General features: G+C 46.0%; 1 protein-coding gene across 1 annotated transcript in view; it reads left to right on the top strand.

The window, feature by feature from the left end:
* LOC136626754 (alpha-2-macroglobulin-like protein 1) overlaps positions 1-16,731 on the top strand; it is a 194,995-nt gene that overhangs the window by 155,577 nt on the left and 22,687 nt on the right. The window contains exons 25-28 of the mRNA XM_066601760.1: positions 9-185; positions 356-437; positions 3,184-3,340; positions 4,936-5,010. Coding sequence (XP_066457857.1) covers positions 9-185; positions 356-437; positions 3,184-3,340; positions 4,936-5,010 — 491 coding nt within the window. The remainder of the gene's footprint in view (positions 1-8; positions 186-355; positions 438-3,183; positions 3,341-4,935; positions 5,011-16,731) is intronic.

The raw sequence follows: 16,731 nt of genomic DNA, 5'->3' as shown, positions 1-16,731 counted from the left end.
TTGACCAGGCGACATCATGGGACCGGCCATGAGTAACATCGGTGATCTCCTGGCCATGTCGTATGGCTGCGGTGAGCAGAACATGGCTGGATTCGCCCCGAATGTCTACATCCTCCAGTATTTACAGAAATCGAATCTAATAAACCCGGATGTGCTCGCGAAGGCCAAAGAATATCTGCAGAGTGGTGAGTGCGTGGCATTGTTCTATGGAGTCTGTGACTTTCTATGCCATGGTATACCAAGCTGTACCATATCATATCTGTTGCATATGGAAGTACAGTAGGGACCGACGCTCTGTACAAAACATAATTTGGTCATACGTAAAACATTTTGGCTGTTACCCTTTATCTTATAGGAGGCACCCGCCAGCTGACATACAAGCGCACAGACGGGTCATACAGCGCCTTCGGAGAGAAGGATCCGGATGGCAGCACATGGTGAGTGGGGAGAGTCCGCTACATTTTCCATAAATTGGATTTTGATAGAATCTCCTAAATGTCTTATGAGAGTTCAGAGTAAAGAACAGAATTATATTACCAATATGCTGTATTAACCCTTTAGAGGGGTTTTCCACAAAAATACTATTGAAGGACCTATCCTCAGGAAAGGTCATCAATAGTTGATCACCGAGCGGCAGGCTGACAGCGCTGGTATACACTGAGGTCAGAGCGGTAGTCACTGCTCCAACCCCTCTAGTGACCGGAGCTTCTATTTGCAGGTGCAGCTCCCATTGATTTCAATGAGTGGGGCAACTGTAGTTACGAATGCTGACCGCTACACAGGGAGTCGGAGCAGTGGCTTCTGCTCAGACCTCAGTGGAACCTAACCAGCTGATTGGCTGGGATCCTAAGCTGCCGGTCTGGGCCAATTAACTATTGATGACCTATCCAAAGAATAGATCATCAATAGTATTGTCATGGAAAACCACTTTAAGGATGTGGCTCAGAGTTTATCAGCTTGTAAACTACTGATGACCTATCCTTTAGGATAAGCCATCAGAAGTAGATTGGCGGGGGTCCCCTGCCAATCAGCTGTTTGCCAGGCTAGCGTACTTGTGCACTGAGCTGATTTTTGCAGGAAGCAGACAGCTCTGTTCATATTGTAGTGGCCAACTTGGTATTGCAAACAAAACATTCATTCATTTCAAAGGGAACGTAAGCTGCAATACCAAACATGACCACTAGAGTAAAAACAGAGCTCTCTGCTTCCTGCAGAAATCACTTCTGCAAAGTAGTACATCGGCTCAGAGAACAGCTGACTGGTGGGGGCACGGGTAACCCTCAATCTACTGTTGATGATTTATCCTGAGGCTAGGCCATAAGTAGTTTACAACCGGACAACTTCTTTAAGGATGTAATTATTTTTTGCGATTTTTGTTTTTATTTTTTCCCCCATCTCCATTTTTCAAAAAGCCATACCTTTTTTTTTATTTTTCCACCCACCTAGCCGTATGTGGACTTGTTTGTTGTGTGATGAGAAGTTTTTATTGGTACCTTTTTTGGGTACATATAATGTATTGTATAACACTTATTAAGGGGGGGTTTAAAAAAAAATCTATTTTACTCTATTCTATTTTTTTAACTATTTTTTATTTGCTTTTTTTATGTCTCTGTAGGGGACTTGAACCTGCGATCCTATGATCTTTCAGATAATAGACTGCAGTAAAGAAGTACTGCAATATATAATCTCTTATCCTTGCCATCACAAGTCAGGGCAGACATGGAGGTCATTGCCAGGCATCCTGTTGTGATAACAACCCATTAGCCCTCCACAATCAGATGGCCAATGATGTCACAGTGAGAACTCGCTATCTCTGTTAACTGCTTACATGCCACAACATTGATCACGGCATGCAAGAGGTTAACGGTGGGGATCGAAGTTCTCTTCTATCTCTGCTATTGCAGCAGGACCCCGGCTATCAGTTACAGTTGGCTCCCTCTGCGGATCATGCGAGCTCAGCTCCTTAACTTGCATCACCTACAATACTTGCTTCCAGTTATATGCAATCCAAGAATGATTCTCCAAGCACCATTGCTTTCATTGCTGTGATATTGGGCTTGTGTGCAGCCAATCGTACATAGTATCCCTTCACATGCAGTTCCCTACAAATGGTTCTGGTGCTAATAGATGTTCCAATGGCCTGTGAGACCTCCTGAGTGAGGGCAGATAATGTGTGTGATGCCGTCATAGCCCCTATAAGGCTTCATTGTCCACATTCTGTCACTTTCACAAGGTCTCCCCAAATGTTACTGCACCGCACACACCAGATGTTCTCTTTCGAATAACATTGCCAACTGTGGACTCTGGAAGTTTCATACGCACTGTGATGTCCCAGACTGATTAAGTGTTCAGGTAGCATCCCACCACCATACTCCATTGTCACCTCTACACTTGGGGGTATTCTGATGGTTTCTGTCCTGGGATATTCCTGTGTGATACTCTACTTTATACCTAATGCTCACACATCTAATTTGCATATCCATTGTACATACGTATATACATAACCTGACCTTTTATTCCCTGTAGGGTACAGTCCTCACCCTACCCCGATGTTGCCCAAATTCTACAAATCATTCCACTAAATATTCCAGTGTTTGTGCTTCTACCAAAAAAATTATTTCCCTGCCGGATGCTGCCAGTCCAGCTATCAATAAAGAAGTATGAAAATACAAGTCATGGAAATCTATGAGCAGAGGCACATGGACATTTCCATAGCTCTCATATGCATTCATTCATGGGTAGCCACTACTCCAGGGATGAGCCGAACTAGCACAAACCTATTCTCTGGATCAGTGATGAGCCCAGTGTCTGGATAACGGATGGCATTGGACCACAAGAACATATAGAGGACCTGAAATATCATGCTCTGTTCCTATCTGCCCATCAATGCCCCACATTTCTCTTGGTCAGTCTATGGGCTTCTGTACCACTAAAGTTACAGCTTCCACTTCTATGGAACTATAGATATAGGTGGCCCATCCCTCGTTACATGTAGTTTGTGAACACTGGACATGACTTTCCTTCTTCTCTGATCTACAAGGAAGGTCTATGGATCTCCTTTCCAAAGATGAGGGTTGTGGGGGTATGAAATGGACCCTGGAGGGGGAGATGATCTTGAATCCTGTACTAGGATCTCTTCAATGTTCTTGCGTCTGACTATTACTGTATCTGTCCCTTCTGCAGGCTCACAGCTTTTGTTATGAAGTGCTACAGCCAGGTTACTTCTACTATCTATATTGATGACAAGGTTATTAAACAAAGCATGGACTGGCTGAAAGACCAGCAGAAGCCAAATGGATGCTTCAACACCAGAGGTCGTCTGCTAAACAATGCCTTGAAGGTGAGGAACAACAGCTCAATATAGCAGAGAGTATAATGTAGCTACAGGATAGACCCTATGTCCCTTCACTTTCCTCTGGCCGTTCATTCCAGGGGGAGATAAAACAATGCCTACTGGTACTGGTGCTAGTTTTGGCTTGTGGATAGAGACCTTCCTGGGAAGTGGACCAGTTTTACCATTGTGACATCTTCCTCCCCTCCCATCAGACTGTAGTTCGCCTTTTCTTGCAGCATCTCTGTAAATGTTTGCAAACCGCTTCAATTCCAAAAAATGCATCTAGATTAAAGCTGACCATCCATTTAAGACAATGATCCGAGCACCAACAGTGAAGAAGGTTATCTGGAGCTGAAAGAAACTGCTCCAGAGTGGTGGATTAACATAAAAGAAATAATACTCACCTGTCCCTGCTTTCCCGGTGCTTTTTTGCCTTTGGCTGGCCGGATCGCCGCTGGTCTTCACTTCTGAGTGCACATCCTGACAATCGTGTCTGTTGCACTCAATCACTGGCTCTGCTGCAGTGATGACAGGACTCAATCATGACCCAGGAAGTGCATCCAGAAGCAGTGGTGTGCATGGGAGCGAGGGGGCCCTACAGCGAAAATAAAAATGTGCCCCCTAATAAGGTGCTTGATTTTGGCCCCCAGGACAACCGGGACTTGTATTTGTTTTTTCCCTCGACTCCCTTTCTATGACCCCTAAGGCATTTAGTTTATCTGGAGAGCGGTGTAATGCAATGGCTACAGCCACCCAGTAGAAAAGGGCATGGAACTAAACAAAGTTGAGCCCCTCTCTCCATAGACCCCATAGCAGCTGCATGGTCTACCTCTGTGGTATGCATGCCCTTGCCTGGAAATGAATACTAGCGGAGGAGCAGGAGTGCTGGGGGAGTGGGGACACATGAGTATTACTACTTTTATGTTATTAGAGAGAAATTTGACCAGTATAGCAAGTGAGCTCCAAGGTTTCGGCAGATCATACCATACTATACACTTGCAGTATTGGATGTGGTCAGCCAACAGGATGGATCAAGTCTATGACAAACAATGATTGTCAACCATTGTCCATTGCAAATGATTGGCATTGCTCTTTCAAGCAATAGTCGCCTGAAATGGCTTTTTTGGGCAACCATTATCTCATGTGTATGACCACCTTAATACTATAAATAGTAGACAAGGAGGAGGGGGGTGCAGATTCTTCCCCTCTTTATCTATGACTCCTGCTGTGAGAAGAGAAGAAGAGCAGCAGAGAAGAGATGTCTTCACATGGAGATAAAATGTACAGAAAGCAGCAGAAAGAAGGAGAAATACCCCAAATCTTCAGGTTACAAACATTTCTGGCTGATCCCAGTCTGCAGGAAGAGGGTAGGGGAGGGCTTTTAAAAATATATATAACTCTAACTATATTCTTCGTATTAATCTCATAGTCATCATTCGTCATCAGGTATGCGTCCTGCCCTTATGAGTAGAGCATTCAATTACATATCTCGCTCTTACTGTAAAGAAGCTCTCCTATGGTGATCACAGCTGATTCTTACTGGTGTACAATGTTTTGTAGTGTTGCATACTTCACTGATATGATTTCTTTGGTTTCCTCAGGGCGGTGTGGATGATGAGGTTTCTCTAGCTTGCTATGTTACAGCTGCCTGTATGGAGTCCGGCTTAGATACTAGCGTAAGTGTGCGATCTCTGACTTTACTCTAAGTAAACTCTAAGTATATACGTTCTCACGGATAACAGATAAGGCAATTTTAGGTCAGCTGTAGACTTACTGAATATTTGAATCCTCTCATGGGAAGCGATGGTGCAAGAGAGAAACCTGCTGCAATGGCCAGGACAATCCACATGTGAACCAAGTTCAACAAAAGTTTCTAGCAGTCATCTTCAGTCCAATATTCCCCCGAAGCTCCAATCAGGAAGATTACAGGTTTCTGCATTGCTGACGCTGTGGCACTGTAGTCTGTCAGAACGTCTCAATGTTCAATTCTTGGATGGAAAATCCCCTGGATGAAAGTTAAGTATCACTAGTACAGAAATCATCCGTCCCTTATTTCATTCCCTCTATCCAGTCTGAGTACAATCACCTCCTGGAGAGGGAATACAATATTAGGGTCGAATGAGAGTATCTTAAAGCCCAAAGGCTTGACCCACTTTGATGTACTAGAGAAATGAGAATATTCAAAACTAATGTTGCTTTAACCTACAGAATGATATCCTGATGTCAGCGAGTGCGTGTATACCCAATCAAAGTGAAAAGATAATTAAGAAATTGATTCAATGCATTTCAGCTGGACCTACAACTCTTCAGGAACCAGTTGGTCACTGTATAATAATAGGGGGGAGAACCGTGTCTACCCCCGCTAACCTCCAGACAGAAAGGTTTGGTCTGAAGATACCAAACTGCTGATAACAGAAAAGTAATTACACTGACAAGTATCAGGACAAATGCTTGATCCAAGATGTAATTCACAATATGCTGCTAATAGAAAAATCCAGTGTAGGCCAAAAGAATCAAAGAATTGTTTGACCAGATGGTTAGGGAGCCTCTAAAAACGATATATAGTGATGGTCTCCCATAGAGGACTGGATAGGTGATCACAATCAGTGGAGTTTCTATGGACCAAATGCATAGTCCCTTCCACTCAGAAAGGACTCCCTGTGATCCCCTATAAGCCGGGAAAGTTTAAATAGCCGAGATATAAACAGTAAAAAAAATATCGTTATTTAAATTTGCCCAGCTTATAGGGGATCAAATTAACCATTTAGATGGTAGCTATTCACTAAGAAGAAAGATATATCTCTGTCTGTCTGTCTATCTGTCTATCTATCTATCTATCTATCTATCTATCATTGCATAGGCTGATGTGAGAAACATATGAAAAGATATATATATATATATATATATATATATATATATATATATATATATATACACACAATAGAATACATATATTATTACTATAACAGTCCCTCCTTTTTATCTCTTACAGCAGCTAGGTGCAAAAGTAAATGCTCAAGTCCTAATGACAGGAGCCAGTTTTCCTACACAACTTTACCAAATCCCCTGACTAAACCCAAGACCTAGTGCTCAACAGAAAAAGTATCTTGGAAAAGTGCTGTAGGAATAGTGTTGGGACTGGCAATGGCAGATGGACAGGGATCCCTACGCCAGCCCTCTCCCATGTCCCTACGTACTTGCCCCCCTGAGCAAGGCCCCAGGGTGACAACTGGGCAACGATCCCTGCTCTGCACTAGTGACAAGGACCCCAAGAAAGGAGGGACAGTGAGACCGGCAGGTGAGCATCGCGTAGCTGACGGGAAGTAACAAAAGCGCAGACCAGAGAGTAGTCGTAGAAAGCAGGGTCAAACCGAAAGACAGGTGCGAGTACAGGAGGGCAAAACAGAGGCAGAGTCAAAAGAAAAGCCGAAGTCGAACACACCAAAGTCAGGTCAAAAATGAGGGTGTAGGCAGACAAGTCAAAACCAAACACTGGCAATCAGAGTCTGGGCCAGCAAGGTATATATGCAGGATTCGCCGCCCAGAGGGACTGGGCGAAGTCACATGACGACCGGAGGGAATCATAAAGCCGCCTCCCCCCGGCGGCACACACCAGCCCAAGCGCCGTGCGGCCGACCAGCGGAAAGGTGCGCCCGGGCACAATGCGGGACATGCCACCGGCCGCCGCGACCGACCACTAGAGTGGGGGAACCCCGGACAGAGCTGCTAGCCCGGGCCCCCGCAGCACCAGGACGAGCATCCTGCACCATCCAGACCAAACAAACAAATAGAGAATTGATATAAAACAGATTCAATATCAAATTCAGTAGCCAAAACATCATAATACGTAACAGGGACAGCTTTGTCGATAGTCTTAGAGATAAATTCTCAAAGGCGTGGAATAATGCAGCAGCAAATAATAGCTGCAAGAATAGTCACTAAAGTTCTAGCAAAAGATGAAATGCAGTGGCTCCATCTGCCAAAGGTATCATTTCACCAGTCATCAAAGGAGTCGGAGATGCCAGAACTTGCTGCTAGTTCTTTAGCAAGGCTAGTTAGTCCCTTCAGAACCTTAGTTATGGAACTGTAGTTGTGAACTGGGATTGAACAACCTAGGAGAAAGCATAATATTATGGTGGGGAGACTATTGCAATGAGATGCATGTATCTATTCAGATTTTTCCTTCTAGCTGAACATCTGTAGTGGTGGTCAGGAACACTTTTTATATTCTGTCAAGTCTGGGTTCTAGAGCTCATATGGGCTGAGGCCTGTTCTGTTAGGTTTGTACCTTATGAAGCAGAGTACCAGGAGGAGGCACCCGGTCCATGGTCTATTGAGCTCTGCTATGGCCTTCTGGATTGTGGTTTCTAAGTTACCATTTAAGCACTCTGCTCTACCACTGCTTTGTGGATGGTACAGAGCATGATAGGCCTGTTCTACCCCTAACGCTTTCATTACCTTCTGCATCACTTCTCCCTTGAAGGGAGTGCCTCGGTCACTCTCAATTGTCTCTGGTACCCCATACCTGCATACCACCTCAGAGACCAGTTCTTGGCAGTCGCATTGTGAGCGGATAGGACAGACTGGTCACCCTGAAAACAGGTCTAAGCAGACCAGAATGTACTAGTACCTGCCCACCCATGGCAGTTGGATGTAGTCTATTTGAAAATGCTGGAATGGGTAGTCAGGACAAGGGCTGTTTGGGAGTCTGTACAGACCTACGCACATTGTTCTGTGCACAAATCAGGCAGCCCTGTGTGTATTCAACTGCTGTGATGCTAAATCCTGGTGGATACCAGTGAACACTTTTGTGCCATTCTTGAAGTGGCCTTTTGTTATGCTTCCAGGCCATTCTCTCAGACAGCAGAAGGGCTTTCATCAGTGCCCGTATACCTTTACTGTCCTTAATTGGGTTTTCAGTTGCTGTCATGTATGACCTCGCTCTCCAGATGGGTCCATACTCATGAACAATGCCAAAGGCATAGCGCGAGTCTGTGTAGATGTTAGCTGTGTTTTCTTAAGCATGTTTGCATGTTTTTTTTTCCAGCGCTTGCAATTCAGCTTCTCTGGCTGACATGTGAGATGGAAGGGATTCGGCCTTGACCTCATCATGTAAGGAGAGCACAACATAATCTGTATAGAGCCTGCCTTCTTGATCATATCTTGATCCATCCACAAAGAGTGCAAAATTAGGGTTGTCTAATTAATGATCAACAACATGACTGAATCCCTTGTCTCCTGGGCCATTAGCTGTGCATAGTCATGTGTATCAGGCTGAAAATAAAGCTATTAGATGATTAACCCCTTTCCCCTCCTTTTCCAGATGCAGCAAGGTAGCAGAATTGAGGGTGTTGCAACGCTAAACGCACATGTTGTGTGGCATGAGCATGGTGTATTGGAAGTGAAAGTGACATGTTATGGACCAAATTTTGAGCTGAACCTGTGGCAGTATTGGCTGGGACATCATGTGGCCTAATGCTGTCATAGGAAAATGTAAACTTATCTCAGAACTTTTGTCCAGAATGTGCTGACCTGCTGCTACTGTTTTTAACACAAGAGGGCGCAACACAAGCAACAGGGTCAAGGTGCGCTAAGTAAAATGAAACATGGCATTGCTGACTAGCCCGAGCCTGCATGAGGACAGCTCGTGTGTCCATTTATTTTTGTACAGTAAAGCCTGAAAGACTTAGTATAGTTCGGTATTCTCAGGGCTGAGAAGAAGAAAAACTAGACCACAATTTACAAGGTGTGAAAAATGTAGTGTTTTTTTTTTTGTATGCAATGCCTGGTCAATCAAGCAGAAAGTTTTACTGGTCAGGCATTCATCTACAAAGACGTGCACTTCAGCCCTGTGTTTATCATTGCTTGTCCTGAACTTCTGAGTTCTTAGGTAGAATGTTAGAGCTGCTGTGTAGACTGACACGTACATATGCAAAGACATAGAAAAAAAGGGAAACAAAAATGTGGATGAAATTCACATCCCACCCTGAGTGGTCATTAAAGTCTTATGCGTAGGTGAGAGAAATGTTTAACCTGAGTCAATATCTCCATCACACATTTTACATTCATCACAGCTTGAAAACTTGTCACAACTTTCATCTATGCAGTAGTCTTTCTCTCTCATATAGATATTAATAACCATATAATCCTCTGCACACAATGTTTACCGTATAGCATAAAAATTCATGCAAGTACTACTAATCCCTTCATCCACATACAAATGCACTCAATCACTACTACTACTACTCCCCTCCCTCCGGAACTCCTGTTATCAGGCAGAGAAGGGGAAAGAGAAGGGAAAAAAAACTTTAACTGTTCATAGTACTAACTGTAAAACAGTCACATTAACTAACATTAGTATCACTTTAATATTTTCCCATAATAGGAGCACTCAGGTCTCACATAGAAGTTATTAACAGCTTATTTCTTTTACATGACATTATCACACTGAAAACATAACAGTAATATAATTTAACAATTATACACAATGCAAGCAAATCACAGAACTTACATTTACACAAATAACAGCAAGAATATACCTTAAGATTATACCTTATGTCTTTTCTATTCAACTTCTTCCTTGCACAGGATTATACTAAGGTACTGTAATTCACTTCATTCATGTTTGTCTTCATTACAAGTCTCTGTTCAATTTAGGCAAGTAGAGTACAGCTCCCAGACTCCTACATTACAAGGTCAGTCACACTCACCCTCCTCCCATCTCTGTATATCTATCTAACTGTGAGGCTAAGGGGGAAGGGAAGGAAAGTGAGGAAGCATTGAAATTTAAAAAAAAAAGCATTCTGTAACCTTTGTAAAATCAAGCATTCCACACAGAGCCAGTACTCATCAAGCCATTTTCCTGTCAACTTCATTCAATGCTACAGTAGTCTACATTCCTTCACTGTCTAATTCTAGGACTAACTGCATTACGTAATCATTCCTTCTTTCTCTGAAAGTGTCTCTACTGCTGCCTGCTATCCCTAATCCTTATCAGTGCTACTGTCACCCATAGTAACCTGCCCCCTCAGTGTGGATACTACCTGACACTTGTCTTCTACCCAAAATCTAGAACTACTATGGCTAACAGCCAACAACGCTATACTGACCTTATTTTGCGGAAAGGAAAATATAAAAACAAACAAACAATAATTGAAAACGGCCATATGCTTACTGATACAGAAGGGCAAATATGTGCACCACCTGAGCATGCAAACAGCCAAATGCCAAATGAGGGAGCCAATTACACCTGTGGAGGACACCGATGAGACAGCCTCTCATACAAGGGGAATGACTGCCTGGTGTAAACTCCTACACGGAATAGATAAAAATTGCCAGACATTCTGATACATGTGGTGCACCATGCAGACTAGCAACCTATTAATGACGCCATATCAGTTTGGTGGGTTGCCCTGCACCTCAAAAAGTGAACCACATTGGTACTGTCACCCCGGGCTCCCCCGGCATTTAAAAGCCGCACTGCATGTGAATAATACATAATAAATACGAGGTATTAGATGGATTTTAGCAAAAAACCTGAGCTCACAAGCCAACGTCAAGGCTGCTCACTTTTTATGAGTCCCTACACTAATATAAATGTATCACAAAAAGAGAAATATAAAAACAAAAAAAAACAAAGCAATCTGGTTCACTTTTGGAGGTGCAGGACAACCCACCGAACTGATATGGCATCATTAATAGGTTGCTAGTTTTCATGGTGCACCACATGTATCAGAATGGTCTGGCACTTTGCTGTAAACTCCTACACAGAGTAGATACAAATAGCCAACCCCTTCCGTATTAGGAGGTTGTGTGAGTGGCTGTCTCATCAGTGTGCTAAACAGGTGTAAGTGGCATTTGGCATTTGGCTGCCTACATGCTGAGGTGGTGCACATATTTGCCCTCCTGTATCAGTAAGTATATGGCTGTTTTCATTGATTATTTTACAGAAAACATCTAAGACAGACAACATATCATCAAGACACAGAGGTCTTGGGGCAGAGGGGTTCTGAATATTTCTATGCAATTCAAAGAATTTCCTCCAGATCATTTATAAAAATGTTGAACAACACTGGGCCCAGGACAGAGCCTTGTGGTACCCCATTTTACACATTCTTCAAATTCCTATGGGAGGGTACTAAAAGATGCATTGGAGGTAGTGCCAGGATGAGGGGAGTGTGCAGAGATTAATCATTTTTGCAAGAAGAGAAAGTTAACAACACCAATCAGAAGAGACATCACTTTTGATTACTGGAGGTAACTGCCCTGTAATCACTATTACTGCGTAGAACTGGTATCTGACTATTATATGGTGACTGCATTAGACGGCTAGTATCATCCCTGGCTGCATTGATAGTTGACTTTATATACTCCGTGACACAGCATAAAGTTCTTTGCGAGTGTTTTCGACATCCATCAAGGGAAGTTGTGAGGTAGAGATAAGCTTTTAGCTACGCTCTTACTTTTGGCCCTAATGTACTCACGGTATGACAAATGATCAATTATGTGATGTGATGTATTAACTTGTAAAGGGTGACTAAATTGAGATGGAACCACTGACATGAATAGGAGTATGCAAGTCAGTATTCCGTGTAATATGACATGCTATTATTAAAGGGGTTGTGCCGCGATAGCAAGTGGGGTTATACACTTCTGTATGGCCATATTAATGCACTTTGTAATATACATCGTGCATTAAATATGAGCCATACAGAAGTTATTCGCTTACCTGCTCCGTTGCTGGCGTCCCCGTCGCCATGGTGCCGTCTAATATCAGTGTCTAATCGCCCGATTAGACGCGCTTGCGCAGATGGGTCTTTTCTAGAGATGAGCGAACGTACTCGTCCGAGCTTGATGCTCGGGCGAATATTAGGGTGTTCGGGATGCTCGTTACTCGTAACGAGTACCACGCGATGTTCGGGTTACTTTCAGTTTCCTCTCTGAGACGTTAGCGCGCTTTTCTGGCCAATTGAAAGACAGGGAAGGCCTTACAACTTCCCCCTGTGATGTTCCAGCCCTATACCACCCCCCTGCTGTGAGTGGCTGGGGAGATCAGATGTCACCCGAGTATAAAAGTCGGCCCCTCCCGCGGCTCGCCTCAGATGCGTTGTGAGATAGCTGAGGGACAGTGCTATAGTGTTGAAGCTTCTGTAGGGAGAGCGTTAGGAGTTAGTGTAGGCTTCAAGAACCCCAACGGTCCTTCTTAGGGCCACATCTAACAGTGTGCAGTACTGTGGAGGCTGCTGTTAGCAGTGTTGCACTTTTTTTTTTCTCCAAATCGGCCGTGCAGAGCATTGCGCCCTGCAGTAATACTCCAGGGACAGAATTGTGTAGGCAGGGCCAGAATACATATTTTATTGATTGAATATACGCAGTGGGCCTTTCCTTTAAAAAAAAAGGGCAAAAATTCTATTTGGCCTGCAGGCTTGCGCCAATTTATTTCCTGGCTGGGAAATCACCGCTCTGCTGCAGTTAATAACACTGCAGTTCTGTGACACACAGCAGGGCCACAACACATTATTGATTGAATATAGTCAGTGGGCCTTTCCTTTAAAAAAAAAGGGCAAAAATTCTATTTGGCCTGCCTCTGACAGTCCTCAGCGTTCTGGGTACATGTGTGCTGGGTGGAGAGCGTAAAAAAAATCATACGCAGCCAGCTAAGTTTAACAGCAGGCTTGTGCCAATTTATTTCCTGGCTGGGAAATCACCGCTCTGCTGCAGTTAATAACACTGCAGTTCTGTGACACACAGCAGGGCCACAACACATTATTGATTGAATATAGTCAGTGGGCCTTTCCTTTAAAAAAAAAGGGCAACTATTCTATTTGGCCTGCCTCTGACATTCCTCAGTGTTCTGGGTACGTGTGTGCTGGGTGGAGAACGTTAAAAAAATCATACGCAGCCAGCTAAGTTTAACAGCAGGCTTGCGCCAATTTATTTCCTGGCTGTGAAATCACCGCTCTGCTGTAGTTAATAACTGTGCAACACTGCAGTTCTGTGACACACTGCAGGGCCACAACACATTTATTATTGATTGAATATATGCAGTGGGCCTTTCCTTTTAAAAAAAAGGGCAAAAATTCTATTTGGCCTGCAGGCTTGCGCCAATTTATTTCCTGGCTGGGAAATCACCGCTCTGCTGCAGTTAATAACAGTGCAAGACTGCAGTTCTGTGACACACTGCAGGGCCACAACACATTTATTATTGATTGAATATAGGCAGTGGACCTTTCCTTTTAAAAAAAAAGGGAAAAAATTCTATTTGGCCTGCAGGCTTGCGCCAATTTATTTCCTGGCTGGGAAATCAAATCACTGGTAATACACCATGCTGAGGGGTAGGGGTAGGCCTATAGGACGTGGACGCGGGCGAGGACGCGGAGGCCCAAGTCAGGGTGTGGGCACAGGCCGAGCCAGTGCGGTGGCCAGGGGTAGAGGCAGGGCCAGACCGAATAATCCACCAACTGGTTCCCAAAGCGCACCCTCGCGCCATGCCACCCTGCAGAGGTCAAGGTGCTCTACGGTGTGGCAGTTTTTCACAGAGACGCCTGACGACCGACGAACAGTGGTGTGCAACCTTTGTCGCGCGAAGATCAGCTGGGGAGGCACCACCAACAGCATGCGCAGGCATATGATGGCCAAGCACCCCACAAGGTGGGACGATGCCCGTTCACCGCCTCCGGTTTGCACCACTGTCTCTCCCCCTGTGACCCAACCTGCCACTGAGATCCAACCCCCCTCTGAGGACACAGGAAGTACCGTCTCCTGGCCTGCACCCACACCCTCACCTCCGCTGTCCTCGGCCCCATCCAGCAATGTCTCTCAGCGTCGCGTCCAGACGTCGCTAGCGCCACAGTTTGAGCGCAAGCGCAAGTACGACGCCACGCACCCGCACGCTCAAGCGTTAGACGTGCACATTGCAAAATTGATCAGCCTAGAGATGCTGCCGTATAGGCTTGTGGAAATGGAGGCTTTCAAAAGCATGATGGCGGCGCGCTACTCGGTTCCCAGTCGCCACTACTTTTCCCGATGTGCCGTCCCAGGCCTGCACGACCACGTCTCCCGCAACATTGTACGCGCCCTCACCAACGCGGTTACTGCCAAGGTCCACTTAACAACAGACACGTGGACAAGCACAGGCGGGCAGGGCCACTATATCTCCCTGACGGCACATTGGGTGAATTTAGTGGAGGCTGGGACAGAGTCAGAGCCTGGGACCGCTCACGTCCTACCCACCCCCCGAATTGCGTGCCCCAGCTCGGTGGTGGTATCTGCGGGGGTGTATGCTTCCTCCACTAAACCACCCTCCTCCTACGCAACCTCTGTCTCGCAATCAAGATGTGTCAGCAGCAGCAGCACGTTGCCAGCAGTCGGTGTCACGTGGCGTGGCAGCACAGCGGTGGCCAAGCATCAGCAGGCCGTGCTGAAACTACTCAGCTTAGGAGAGAAGAGCCACACGGCCCACGAACTGCTGCAGGGTCTGACAGAGCAGACCGACCACTGGCTTGCGCCGCTGAGCCTCCAACCGGCCATGGTCGTGTGTGACAACGACCGTATTCTGGTGGCGGCTCTGCAGCTCGGCAGCCTCACGCACGTGCCATGCCTGGCCCATGTCTTTAATTTGGTGGTTCAGCGCTTTCTGAAAAGCTACCCCCACTTGTCATACCTGCTCGGAAAGGTCGGCCAGCTTTGCGCACATTTCCGCAAATCCCACACGCACGCTGCCACCCTGCGGACACTGCAACATCGGTTTAATCTGCCAGTGCACCGACTGCTGTGCGACGTGCCCACACAGTGGAACTCTACGCTCCACATGTTGGCCAGACTCTATGAGCAGCGTAGAGCTATAGTGGAATACCAACTCCAACTTGCGCGGCGCAGTGGGAGTCAGCCTCCTCAATTAATTACAGAAGAGTGGGCCTGGTTGGCAGCCATCTGCCAGGTCCTTGGAAAATTTGAGGAGTCTACCCAAATGGTGAGCGGGGATGCTGCAATCATTAGCGTCACCATTCCTCTGCTATGCCTCTTGAGAAGTTCCCTGCAAAGCATAAAGGCAGACGCTTTGGAATCAGAAACGGAGGCCGGGGAAGACAGTATGTCGCTGGATAGTCAGAGCAACCTCATGTCTATATCTCAGCGCGTTGAGGAGGAGGGGGTGGAGCATGAGGAGGAGGGGGAAGAGACAGCTTGGTCCACTGCTGAGGGGACAGATGCTGCTTGCCTGTCATCCTTTCAGCGTGTATGGCCAGAGGAGGAGGAGGAGGGGGAGGAGCATGAGGAGGAGGGGGAAGAGACAGCTTGGCCCACTGCTGAGGGTACAGATGCAGCTTGCCTGTCATCCTTTCAGCGTTTATGGCCAGAGGAGGAGGAGGAGGAGGATCCTGAAAGTGATCTTCCGAGTGAGGACAGCCATGTGTTGCGTACAGGTACCCTTGCACACATGGCTGACTTCATGTTAGGATGCCTTTCTCGTGACACTCGCGTTACACGCATTCTGGCCACTACGGATTACTGGGTGTACACACTGCTTGATCCACGGTATAAGGAGAGCCTTTGCACTCTCATTCCCGAAGAGGAAAGGGGTTCGAGAATGATGCTATACCACAGGGCGCTGGTGGACAAACTGATGGTAAACTTCCCATCCGACAGCGCTAGTGGCCGAAGGCGCATTTCCGCGGCCCAGGTAGCAGGGGAGGCGCAGAGATCAGGCAGCATGTAAAGCGCAGGCAGGGGAACACTCTCTAAGGCCTTTGACAGCTTTATGGCTCCCCAGCAAGACTGTGTCACCACTCCCCAGTCAAGGCTGAGTTGGCGGGAGCACTGTAAAAGGATGGTGAGGGAGTACGTAGCCGATTGCAGCACCGTCCTCGGTGACGCCTCTGCTCCCTACAACTACTGGGTGTTGAAGCTGGACACGTGGCCTGAACTCGCGCTGTATGCCCTGGAGGTGCTTGCTTGTCCTGCGGCTAGCGTCTTGTCAGAGAGTGTGTTTAGTGTGGCTGGGGGAATCATCACGGATAAGCATACCCGCCTGTCAACCGACAGTGCCGACAGGCTTACACTCATAAAGATGAACAAAGCCTGGATTTCACCAGACTTCTCTTCTCCACCAGCGGACAGCAGCGATACCTAAGCAATACGTAGGCTGCACCCGCGGATGTAAGCATCGTTCTCTCTCACCATCCAAAACGGGGACATTTCTGCTTCATCAATCTGTGTATAATATTCCTCCTCCTCTTCCTGCTCCTCCTCCTGAAACCTCACGTAATCACGCCGAACGGGCAATTTTTCTTAGGGCCACAAGACTCACTCATATAATTTTTCTAAACAATTTTTATACGTTTCAATGCTCTTAAAAGCGTTGAAACTTTAACTTGAACCAATTTTTCGTTCAACTGGGC

This window comes from Eleutherodactylus coqui, chromosome 4 (genome assembly GCF_035609145.1).
Source record: "Eleutherodactylus coqui strain aEleCoq1 chromosome 4, aEleCoq1.hap1, whole genome shotgun sequence".
NCBI classification, from domain to species: Eukaryota; Metazoa; Chordata; class Amphibia; order Anura; family Eleutherodactylidae; genus Eleutherodactylus; species Eleutherodactylus coqui.
The sequence above is the reverse complement of the archived record's forward strand: the minus strand, read 5'-3'. Positions and strand labels throughout refer to the sequence as shown.